Source organism: Bufo gargarizans, chromosome 6 (genome assembly GCF_014858855.1).
Source record: "Bufo gargarizans isolate SCDJY-AF-19 chromosome 6, ASM1485885v1, whole genome shotgun sequence".
NCBI classification, from domain to species: Eukaryota; Metazoa; Chordata; class Amphibia; order Anura; family Bufonidae; genus Bufo; species Bufo gargarizans.
In genome coordinates, this window is record NC_058085.1 from 160,086,738 (window position 1) to 160,099,977 (window position 13,240).

General features: G+C 43.2%; 1 protein-coding gene across 1 annotated transcript in view; it reads left to right on the plus strand.

Annotated features, from left to right (window-relative positions):
* Positions 1–9,834, plus strand: part of NDST2 (N-deacetylase and N-sulfotransferase 2) — a 150,925-nt gene extending 141,091 nt beyond the window's left edge. The window contains exons 11-14 of the mRNA XM_044296417.1: positions 645–815; positions 3,509–3,618; positions 5,098–5,200; positions 7,737–9,834. Coding sequence (XP_044152352.1) covers positions 645–815; positions 3,509–3,618; positions 5,098–5,200; positions 7,737–7,862 — 510 coding nt within the window. The 3' untranslated portion in view covers positions 7,863–9,834. The remainder of the gene's footprint in view (positions 1–644; positions 816–3,508; positions 3,619–5,097; positions 5,201–7,736) is intronic.
* The last annotated feature ends 3,406 nt before the right edge of the window (positions 9,835–13,240 follow it).

The window sequence follows — 13,240 nt, forward strand, 5'->3', positions numbered from 1 at the left end:
CGATTTTTGAAATGCCGACAGGGCTGGCCGGAGGAGGAGATCCCGGCTGGCCCTGTCAATCAACACGACGAGAGGGCGGATTTCTGCAGCAGCTACCAGCAAGTAGCCGCCCTACTTGCTGGTAGAGACCGAATTTACATATTATAAAACTTCGTTTTTTGAAGAAACTGCTGGATCAAAGTAAGTAACACAATTATATTGTGATATATCGCAATATAACTAATTTCACCAGCCCAAAAAAAAATAATCACTTTAGTGGGGTCACAGAAGCCCTTTAAGAAAAAGGCATTACAGCTCCTCCAGACCCATTACTATATAAACCTGGTCTGGAAATCCCACAGATCACCCCTCGTCTGAATAGGAACGTAAAGCCCTGGGCACCTGGACTTGACCATCTCAATACAATTTTGAATAAACTGTAATCTCTCATTAGAATAAACCTTGGGCAGGATATGACTGCTGCCCCACAGGCTGGAAAGTGATCTCTGCAAAACAGGGCATGCTGGCCTATTGTGAGGGTGCAGTAGACAGAATGTCCGAGAACGTTTGTACCGATGGGTTAATTTTCCGAGTTTGTGAAGCTTTTTAGATGCATGGTGTTTGCTGCAATATGGTGACAACCTTCTTTTGCTTTCTTTGGTTAGCACCAGCGAGCACACAGTGATCCAGTGGCAATCAACTACACCTTTGCTCAAGTCATTATGGCTGGTTTACATGCGCCACATGAACTGAAAAATCTGCAGAGCCGCTGCCTGGTGCCTGGTTGGTATGCTACTCACCTGGAGAGATGGCTGACCCACTACCCAACGAGCCAGGTTAGTGTGACAGAAGCTGTCTTTGTTTGCTATGGTAACCTTTAGGCTAAGACGTGGGTGGCTCAGTGGTTAGCACTGTGGTCCTAGCTTCGTATCTGACCAAGCACTGCATGGATTTTGTATGTTCTCCCCGTGTTTGCGTGGGTTTCCTCCGGGTACTCCGTTTTCCTCCCACACTCCAAAGACATACTGATAGGGACCTTAGATTGTGAGTCCCATTGGGGACAGCTTGATGCTAATGTCTGTAAAGCGATGCGGAATATAGTACACTGCAGTTATTCAGTGTAAGGCATCATAAATAAGCTTATTGTCACATGGCAGACTTTTCTATCAGGCCCTTGGGTTTCTGCTGTGGATGTACAGCTTGCCATGCCACGAATCTGTCCACTCACAATGTGTTCCATTCATGTGAAGAAGTGGTGTCGCCTGGATTCAAATCACTGGGACATAAAAAAAATACACAGATTTTATGCAGATTTAAGTGTGGAATACAGTTTAGAAATCTGCCATGTGACCATACCCTAAAACAGATGGGCAGAATCCCTAACCCTTCAAAAGGTTATTCCCACTGTAGACATTCATGGCACATTCACACACTATGTCATAAATGTCTGATAGATGGCAGGTCCTACCTCTGGGACCCCACTGCATCTGGTGCTGTCATGGAAACGGCAGAGCCTATATGGTCCTCTTAGATGCAGCCACCTCACCAGGCTGGTTAGGGCAGACTTGTAGATTTAGATGCAGGAATATCCCGTTCCGTAAATGATAATATATCCATAATATATCTTCAGCTGGGCTGCTTGGTGAGCAGCGGACTGCTTATATGCAGCTTATTTAGGTCCCTTTACACGGTAAGATTTAGCAGGCGATTGTGAGGAAGGAAGCGTTGGTTCCCAACAATCGCCTGCTCATCAGTGGAGGAGACCAGCGCATTTACATGCAGAGATCTCCTCCACATTATGGGAAGGAGCAACAGCTATGCTATCGCTCATCCCCATGCAGACTCGTTTGCCAGCAACAGAGTGCTGTTTAGATTAGGGTTGTTTCGTGTATCGAACTTTCGATACCGAATCGATACTTTTAGCCCAAAATCGATATGATACCGGGATTTGTCTTTTATCGATACTAGGCTGTGCTACTGCACAGCCCAGTATCAGAGAACATGGATTGCGCTGCTCTCAGCACGACCATGTTCCCTCAGCAGCACGGGAAGAAGGAAGCAGTCTCTCCCTCCCCCCTGTGCTGCCACTGCCTCTAATGAGAGGGCAGAGGAGGGGAGGGGCTGAAGCCACTGCGCCAACAATGATAACTAACGTTTAATGCATTACAAATGCAGGCGGCGGCACAAACACATTGCCGGCACCTGCAATCCGCGGCAATTAACCCCTCGGGTGCCGTTAATTATCATTGGTGGTGCAGTGCGCCCTCTTCCCACCCCCCCAGTATTGGTGCCAATGGCCACAGAGTGCCCTCACCTCCTCTCATTGGTGGCAGTTTCTGATTGGAGCCCCAGCAGTGTAATTGCAAGGCTCCGATCGGTTACCATGGCAGCCCTGGCTGCCTGCCATGGTAAGCTCCCTGCTGCTGTGTGTATTATGCACAGGGCAGCAGGGAGAATGTGAGGTCCTATTCACCCCAATAGAGCTCTATAGATTATCAGGGTGAAAAGACAGGTTCTAGCCCCCTAAGGGGGGGAAATGGTTATTAAATGTTTAAAAAAAAAAAAAAAAAAGTTTAAAAAATCACCCCCTTTCCCAAAATATTGCCACGTCCGAAAAGTCCAAACTATATTAAAATATATCTTCTATGCGGTGAATGCCGTAAAAGTAAAAACTGCGCGATTCGGCTTTTTTCTTTTTGCCTTGTCCCCCCAAAAAATAGGATAGGACTCTTCGATCATGGGCCGGACATTCCATAAAATGCGGAATGCATGCAGCTTTTCTTTTTTTTTTGGGCGGTTTTTATTTTTTTCTCGTGGTATCCAAATTAAAATTTTTGTATCAAAACAACTCTAGTTTAGATAAATGGGTAAACAATGATTTAGTTGCTTGCACAAACGAGCATATTACCTGACAAATGTCCGCCAGATAATTTGTTAGCGATTATCTGGCGGATTCTTGGTCTGTGTAAAGGGTATTTTACTTGAAGGGGTTGTGCCAAGTTATCCCCTAACTAGCTGATCACTGGGGGTCCGACTGCTGATCTTGTAAACAGGAGTCCAAGTTGTAGTTTTGCAACAGCTGTTCTAGAGTTTCTCTATATGAATAGATGAAACCTGTTTTTTCCTACATCTGTAAAGTTTTGGGCACAGTGGACCTCCTGTAGCAGAATTTATCACACATGGAAAGGTCCTCATTGCCCCTACTCACCAGTCAGACTCCAGTGTTCATTCGTCTTGTGCACTCTGGTTGTTATTGTTACGAGCAACAAGACCAATTTTTCTGTGAGGCAGTTTGTGTAGTGCATAATGGGCTTCATACATCAAGTGCCCTAATGAATAGAGAAGTGATGACATCAGAGCTCACTGGCACAGTCCCAGAAGAAGGCCCGTTTATATTCATGACTTAGTATCCCTTCTGTCTTACCAGGTATTGCTAGCTCCCAGCCATCCCATTTATCACCCGGTCTATTACAGAATTTCAGTGTGTAAGCAGTTTGGTGATAATTTTATTTCTTTTTCCCTCCACCAGCTTTATATAGTGGATGGCCAAGAATTGCGTAACAACCCATCTGCAGCCATGGATGGTGTCCAGAAGTTCTTGGGAGTGACTCCTCATTTCAATTACACACAGGCCCTCAAGTAAGTTTTCAGTGGAAGGATAGAGGACTCATGGAACAAGCTGCAGCTCTTGCTTACACCATACCAGGCAAGGTGATGGTCACCTACTTACCTGGTCAGGTTATGAATGCCTTTACACGCGCTGACCAGAAAGCTGATTGTCGGTAAAGAAACGTTCCTTCCCGACAGCTGGCTGCTCGTTCAGTGAAGGCGACCGCTGCATTTACATGCAGCGATCTTCACAGTATGAGGACAGGGGATCGCTATTGCGATTGTTAGTCCTCATACTGCTACATTGTTTCTGGGCAGCAGATCGCTATTTAGACAGAGCCATCTGCTGCCCAGGAACGATGATTGATCTGCCTGCAAAAACGACAGGATCATCCGATAAACGAGTGGTTTGCTTGTTCATAGGGTGATGACGGCACATTTAGACAGGCAGATTGTCAAGAATATGCTTTTGCGGGAACGTTCATTCCCGATAATCTGCATGTAAATCTACCTTTTATGCATGTTTAACTATTTGCTAATCAATTTGATGATTTGTAGTAATGGTTTCAGAAAGGACAACCATTGTGCGATTCCTATTAGTGTGTCATCGTAGGCTATGGCGTTTCCAGCATTGCAGGTTTCAGGTTCATGTAGTATTGACGATGGCGTTCTTACATAAACACATTAGTCTGTCCACTCCTTCTCCATAATGCACCCCTTTCACTCACTAGCTCAGCTTCACCTCTCCACAAGTAAACTTTTGTTCTTGCAGAAAGTACTTCCACAAGGAGAGTTTATGTCCTGTAAGTTTCTGTGTAGGAGCTTGTAACCAGTGCAGTAAATAGGAAATGTAATGTATATCCAGTGCTGTGATCGCTCTAGAGCTAGTCATTGTCATGAAGCTCCCACCACTACTTTTCAGAGGTGCTTTTAAAGGCAGCACCCTCTCACCTGATTAAAACATTGTTTTTCTTTTTCCATCAGAGGCTCCGTACTCAAGTTAATACTTGTTCTTAGTATGCAAATTAGGCCTTTCTTGCATTGATGGCATCACTATTGCTCTTGTTGCACCCAATCTCCACTCCTTTTAAAGGCCAGCCCCTCCGTTTCTGCTTTGATCAACAAAGGTAGGCAGTGGCAGAACAGCGAGGAAGGGGCTGGCCATAGAAAGGAGTGGAGCTTGTGTGCAACAAGAGCAATGGTGATGCCCTTGTTGCACCAAATGCCTAATTTGCATATTAGGAAAAATTATAACTCTGGAACGAAGCCTCGGATCAGCAAAATAAAAATTGTGTTTTAATCAGGTGAACCACAGCTATATGTGTATGCAAATGGATAGGGAGGTCACTGGTGACAGATTCCCTTTCATACCCTGAATTGACTATAGAAGTTCATTATTTTTAATATATACATAAATCCGTGTATGTTAGATATTGTATTTATATCTGGATATACAGAATCATAGTATATGGGCAGCGGTACACTAACCAACATGTTTTATTCACCTAGGTTTGATGAAGCAAAAGGATTCTGGTGTCAGGTGATAGATAATGGGAAAACCAAATGCCTTGGAAAAAGCAAGGGTCGCAGATACCCAGAAATGGAGCCTTCGGTGAGTTCTCTGCAAGTACTTTAAGTGTACGCTATAGGAGATGGCAGTAACTATGCGACATGGATGACGTCCTAGAGTCTGTGTTAATATTCTTTACACCTTTGTTGTAATCTCTGCAATATTTATCAAAGGGGTATTCCCTTCTTGCAACATGATGCAGTGCGGCCCCACTCACGTGAATGGGCCTATGCTGTAGTTCCATTCGCAGCCAGAAGCATGCCTAATTGCACCACTGCTGTGGCCCCCTTTCGTCTCAGGATTGGTGAAGTCCTCAGATGTAGGATGGGGTCATAGGGACATGCCCATCACTTTATAAAATGAGTAACCTCCTTTTACATGTTGCAGATCTCTGTATAAATGTTTAAAGCATACCTAAAGTTTAACTTTTTGTAAGTCAATAGTATAGGTGATAATTTCAAATTTTGTAATATTTTTATTAATTGCCTGTTTCTATAGTCGTCGTCCCTCCCTCCCAGTTTCTACCTTCATCACGGTCTGTGAATTAATCGATCAAATCCATACACTGAAGAAATCTGCTTACAACAGAAAGGGCAGAGAGACCATTTGTGGCTGCACCTTTGAGTGAGTGATTTATTTAATCTCTGAGCTGAATAATTTTTTCACCGGACAACCCATTCTGGGGAGAGATTAATCACCACATAGTAGCTGCTGCCGTATCTTGTCTCCTTCACTTCTTCCACCTCCTCAGAGTTCTGTGTACGGATTTATCCAGAGACAGCAGTGAGGCAGGGGGGATTAAGTGTAGAAAGGGGCACTTTTTCTTTAATAAAATATAGCATAGTTCACTACCATCACCTATACTATTGAAATATGAAGAATAAAACTATAGGAAAAGGCATGCTATGTACACCTTCGCTGGTCATTTTTCTATGATTGCATTTTTACTAATTTTGGGCTAAAAAAAAAATCTATTTTTTTTCAATTTTTTTTTATTTTTTTTAATATTGAGCCGTTCTGTCACAAAGGGTTAACTGTTTACAGTTGTATGAATCCTACGTTCATTTTTTGTGTCATCTCATAACAGTTTATCTCTAAGAGGTCATAAATACTTATTTAAGCCACATTATCATCAGTAAGATCAGGACTGAGCAGTAATGAATGTTTATAATGTCAGAGAGCAAAGATAAAGAGCTGTCAGCTCCCTGCTAATTCAGATCCTGCTAATAGAGCATCTCATCTCTGTACAGAGAGAAGTACTCAATATTTTTAATAAAGACCCATTGAAAAAAAAATTACCTCCATAAGGAGTACAATGCAATAATAAAAGAAAAGTTGCCCCCAAAGGTGAACATAGCTTTTAATCTGAGTTTTCTAAGGGGCTGCAGCACAGCACATGCCCACTCTAGTTTACTAGACGCTGCACAGCTCTCATCTATGGTCTTTGTGGGATATTGCTGCTCAGTCCCATTCACATTTTTACAGGCACATCTGCTCTCTTCTCCAGGTGCTGTGCGTATAGTATTCAAGGGGGCAATGATGCTTTTGTACAGCATAGATATTCTCAGTTTACATCATATTAATGTTAAATGACAAAGCACTAAATTATCTTGGGTATATTAAAATCATCTCAGCTGTTGAAGTAAAGCTTCAATCAGATGCTTGATAAGCATTTCAGTGTCCATATCAGAGGCTCCAATCCTGACACAGCCTCAGGTTTAGGCTACATGCACACAAACGCAGACCGCAGCACCAGCACGGAGCCCTTACAACGCATGGGCACAGACCGTGGGGCAGCCGCATGCGGATCGTGGACCCACTCACTTGAATGGGGTCCGCGATCTGCGTCGCAAAAAAGTAGTGCATGCGCTACTTTTTTGCAGTGCGGGGGCACGGCCACAAACACCACGGAAGCACTCCATGGTGCTTCTGCGGGGTTCCGATCTGTGTCTCCGTTCCGCATCTCCGTGATTGCGGACCCATTCAAGTGAATGGGTCCGTGATGCGGAATGCACACGGGCGGTGCCTGTGTATTGCGGACCTGCTGTAGGCGGGCCACAATACGCCCATGGGGGGCACACTGTAGTGTGCATGTAGCCTAAATGGCACAAACTAAGGGTCTGTTCACACGTCCGTAAGTGTTTTGCGGACCGCACATCGCCGGCACTATAATAGAAAATGCCTAATTGGACATGTTCTATTTTTTGCAGAAGTGTGAATGGGGACAGCACATTCAGGCCCCATTGAAAATGAATGGGTCTGCACCCGTTCCACAAAATTGCGGAACGGATTCGGACCCATTTTGCAGATGTGTGAATGGACCCTAACAGAATCATAGGAACTTACAGCATCATATATCCCTATCCTTAGACCCATAGTCAGGCTGGCATTTGCAGCTGTAATATGGATGATCAAATGCTCCCACATTACCGCCATCTGAATAAGGCCTTTGAAAGTTTAGAGTCTCATAAGAGGAGTCTTAGGAACCTGTAGCTTACTAAGAATTTCTGGAATAACTACTGCCTATGTTCTCATTGAGAACCCCTGTCCATAACCATGCTTCATCTTCTGTTTTTAGTCCCGGAGTCACCTTGCAGACCTTTATCGGGAAAACAACATTGAACTGTCCAAGTTGCTGAACAGACTGGGGCAACCTTTGCCAACATGGCTACGAGAAGAACTTCAGAATTCCAGCAGAAGCTGAGTTCGGTCTCCAGAAGGAGAGCTTTCAATGCAAAACAAGTTGGAGAACGACCTCTCTTGACAATGTTTTGTGTATGTGATTGTCAGCACAACTGTTCATCGTTCTTTCTGGGAGCAGTTCATTGCTGTGGAATGTGGACCCCTTGCACTGCAATGATTAACAGAACCAATCTCACCATGACTATGCCTGGAACTGAACAAGCAAAGCCACTGGTTAGAAATACAACTTATGTATTTAAGTGTTAACTGTTTATAATGTCAGATCTTCAGCCCCAAGCAATGTAATCACTCAACATTTAGCCTGTACAGGCCAGGATCTAAGGGGCATTAACGGACCTAGCAAGATTGCAATTTAACCTCATTTTCAGATCCCCTTCCAATGATATTCATACCTTGGAAGACTGGATACTTGATCTCCTGGCTGAAAGGTTTCTTCAAGCTGTGGAAAAAGAGTATTTAAGTCCATTTTCTCCCAGTGTATGTGTGAACAAGCCTCAGAGCTCTCGGTCTTCTCTGTACCATCCCTGCAATCAAGTCTTCTTGTACACTATTTTCCCATGATTGCCTACAGGCTGTGAACATTGATTTCGCTGGCATGCTGTGTTGTTACAAAAACATGGCTCGACTGGTTCCATTTTGCCTTGTTGAACAGTTAGACTCAGGCAGTGACTCAGCCCTTATGCCCCGTTAGCGGAGTTGCAGAGCAAAATCTGTCTGAGCAGAGTGGTAAATTACCTGTAAATCTGATTACTGTCGGCTAGCTGTATATCTGAGTGTTTTTTCTGTATGAATATTTTCACACTGGGCTGTCCATTTATAAGAACAGCTGATTGGTATTTGTCAGGTAAACGCTACAGTATTAACTCCATGCATTACATGTAAATAGATGAATTTAGTACATGACTACTAGTTATGTGCTACATGTATTGGAATATGATTTTAAGGTTTTTGGGTTGTTTTATTTTAAGGGGTAAGTAAAGTGAGAAGACTACAACTCCCAATGTACCCTTTTAAAGACTAAGTGGAAAATCCTTGTTGGATTCTCTGGCTGCTAGGAAGGTCCAGGTTATTATCTTCACCCAGTCATTGCAGCAGTTGGACAGTGGAGGGCAGTGTAAGTTCTTTAGACATTTAAAAGGGTTTTTTCTGGGATCAGTATAGGCAACTCCTATCATATTGGGGGAGTCAGACTCTCAAGGCTGTGGCTGATCAGCTGTTTTATCTGATTATTAGTGATAGAGCAGAATGAGCTATTTCTTGGTCAGTAAAGAAGAGGCCACAGCCCCTTCAACCAGCTGATTGACTGGGCTGCCAAGAATTAGACTCCCACCAATCTGATAATGAAGACCTATCCTAAAGCTGGGGGAGGGGGAGAGAGAAACCTTTAACCCAATAAATGTTAGATTTTGCACAATTAACATTCCATGAAATGTTAGAAATTCCATGGATTTGGATATTAATGGAAACATGTGACCTTTCCCATGTAGTTAGCAGCACTTTGCTTTTTATTTTTCTCACACGAGTTTTTAATCGTCTGTCATTCCACAGCAAAAGCCTGTGTTTTAAGGTTCAGCTCTACACAATATTGTGCGTCTTAACAGAATATGAGGAGAGGGAGAGCAGATGGATAAGGGGCATTCCTACACAAGCTTCTTAAGTTAATCTGTAGGTATTGTGTATTTTGTACAATGGTCCATTTACTCTTGTATGTTCAAATGTAAATAGTATGCAATATAGTATTTTATGCCATGTACCTTTTTTGAGCGGGTTAGAAAACTGTACAACCAAATACTTAAACATAAGGAAAAAAGATACATGTGGCATTTTGTCAACAACCCCTCTGTCCCCCTACTGCACTGGACCCTCATGTATTGTGTCATTCACATTGAATGATGATAATGGAGAAATTTTTGGCTCTCGTAGCTGAACACATCGAAATAAAAGCTAGAAGTAGCATTCGTGGATTCACTAAATGTTTTGTTTGTGGTTATTTCATGGACTAACAAATTATGATTTCCATCAGATGCATGGTAACTTGTTTAACCCCAACTATAGAGCCTTTAAGCACACAACCCCCACTCCCGAACATGCCTGTGGTATAGAGAAAACCTGTTACTTTAAACATGCAGTCCATCCATTCTGTAGGCCGCATAAAACTGATGAACAGGAGATCACATGGCTTAAGACGAGCTGCAAGTATCCAGCGGAGCTACTGCAAGCAGCGGTGCGTTCACAATCAGCTAATTGACGGGGGTCCCCAGGTGTTGGAGCCCCACTGATCAGATACTGATGACCTATCCATATGAATAAAGGTTATACCGATTCATTTCCCATAGAACTAGCAATTTTCTTAGCTGCCCCTGCTCAATAATATGCTGTCTGCAGATTGCACTGCATTTTCATTTTAAGGTCTCATGCACACAACCATATTTTATATCTGTGTCTGAACCATATTTTTTGCAGATTGCACATGGACCCATTCACATCTATTGGTCCGCCAAAAAAATGGCCAAACGTGGATGTCATCCATGTGTCTGTTCTGCAAAAAGATACATGTCCTATTCTTGGCCATAAAATGTGGACCATGGACGCAATACAGGGGTCAATCGTATTTTGCAGATTGCAAAACGCATACAGTCATGTGCATGAGGTCTAAAGCCTCATTTACACATCCGTGCCAGTGCTCCAATCCGTGAGAAGGTGGCCAGTGATGCATCCATGAAGGATCCATGTTTCACTGACTGTGCACAGCTGAAAAATAATTTTCAAAGATTCTCTTCTACCTAATGATCCATACAACACTGATAGCATCTGTAGTATTCCCAGACCCCTAGAATATAAGTGGTGGATCCGTGAACACTGATAAAATAGAGCATGCATCTGTGCTAACACGGACCGTGTGAATACACACATTACAATGAATGGGTACATGTGCTGTCTGTGGAACACGGACTTGTGAATGAGGCTTAAACTACACCACCATATGTGACTAGTTGTTAGTGCAGCTCTTTAAAAATGAGGTATATTGGAGGCAAATGACCCTGAAAATGTCATCACAACCACAAACCTTTCACTTACAAAAGTAGAAAGAGATGCTATAGATATGCAGATTTGTTGCAACATTGAGCACGTGTTGTAGGGAACTTTTAGAATAGATTCAGGATAAAGGCCTCTTGCACACGACCGTATGGCTTTTTCAGTATTTTGCGGTCCGCAAAAAAACGGATCCACAAAAAATACGGATGACATCCATGTGCATTGTTTTTTACGGAACAGCTGGCCCCTGATAGAACATGTCTTATCCTCATCCGTTATGCGGACAATAATAACACTGTTCTATAAACGGAAGGCATACGGAGTACCTTCTGTTTTTTTGCAGATCCATTGGGGGGGGGTTTGCAAGAGGCCTAAAGCTACAGATTTTTAAGTCTCAGCAAAGGGGGAAAAAAGGCAAGGCATGACTCACAGCCTATTATTACTAACAGGATAGTCTCAGAAGCCCCAGGGTGCTGCCACATGTTCAGGCTTTATGCAGTTTTTTTAAGCCAAAATCAGTAGTGGATCATATAGGGAGAGTAAGTATAAAAGGACAGATTTTACTATTTTCTTTTAATCCACTTGTGCCTTTGAAAAATTCATCAAACCTGGAGGCAGCACTTTAAGAAACTGGCTCCTGAATTTGCTCAGTTTGTATTTTAGAACACATCAAAAGATATACAGTATATGGCCACCTTCAGACTGATACAGTACAATACATGCAAAAAGGGATTTTCAAAACCACATTCACTTGTAGCATATCTGCTTGTTTTGTTGTGTATATGCACTGAATGTTTTCCTTTGCAAAGAGTGAAATCTACAGCAAAGTATGCATGTAAAGATCTGTATGCATTAGGCTTCACACTGGCGTTTTGGCTTTCCGTTTGAGATCCGTTCAGGGCTCTCACAAGCTGTCCAAAACGGATCAGTTTTGCATTCTGAATTGAAAAGTATCTGCTCAGAATGCATCAGTTTGCTTCAGTTCCCTCTCCATTCCGCTTTGGAGGCAGACACAAACGCTGCTTGCAGTTTTTTGGTGTCTGTCTGACAAAACAACCAAACGGATCCGTTCTGACACACAATGTAAGTTAATGGGGACGGATCCATTTTCTATGACACAATCTGGCACAATAGAAAACGGATCCTTCCTCTATTGAATTTCAATGGTGTTCAAGACTGATCCGTCTTGGCTATGTTAATGTTATTGACGGATCAGTCTGTGCACATCCATGACGGATCTGTACCAAACTAGAGTGTGAAAGTAGCCTAACATTCAAGCCTACTGGCATGCCATGTTTTGGAATCAGTCACTACACAGTGTGTTGTTTTTTGGGCAGTGGCCCCTTTATAAAGCAGAGTTTGGAGTCACTTCGGTTTTGTGGCAATACAACCTTTTTCTTTTTGCTGCATCTGAACTTACAGAAGGCATAAGAGTCACCACAAGTGTATATACAAATGGCTACCCTGGCCTCTCCTTTCCTGTGCTAGAGAATGATAACCAGTGGAGGTGAGGCAGGGTTTGGGCATGGCAACCTTTACGTCAAGCAAAAAGGTACCAGTCTCCATCAGAAGCGGGGAATAAAGATGATTATCGCATACAGAAGACCCATATAAGAACATCATCAGCTTGCTGTGCAGGGGCTGATTTTGTGCTAACAAGTTCCCTTTAAGTTACGTTATTCCACACCCCATCTGCAGCGCTTGTGTGGGTAGCAGTGTGTTATACTTGTTAAGACCATACTACATTCCAGCTGTCTTTGGCCTGTGAACATCTGGATGAATGGAGTCACTTATGCCCCTACAGCCAATATCTGGCCTGAATCATGACGTTTCAACAGTAACATGCTGCTTGTGAACAGGTCACCACTGAGACCAGTCATCGGCTGCAGCAGTACACACATGACCCCATTCTGTCGAGAAGGTTACAGGATGGGGACCGGAAGACCAACGAAGTGAGGCGGGAAGCAGGTGAAGGAGTTTTTCTACAGTTAGAACATGCTGCTGTCCACAGTTAGAAAGTTCCTAAAGTTGCACAACCCCTATTGACTGTGGATTCAGAGCCAGCTGTCAATTACTGAGCTGGACCACTCACTGGACTCTTGCAGGGAATACATCCCAGGATCTCACAAAAGATACTGCATATTAAGCTACTCAGCTCCTCTTTCTCTATAACATGATGGCTGCAGATAAGTTGGTCTATCAAAGATAATCTGTCAAATTGAATAGGCAATTTCAGATGTATGCAGCATTCTCAAAGGGGTAATAATCTAGCAGGGCTAGATACTGCATTTCCTAAGTTTTTCGAGGGGGTGTCTACTGAGAAACGTGAATAATAAGGCAAGG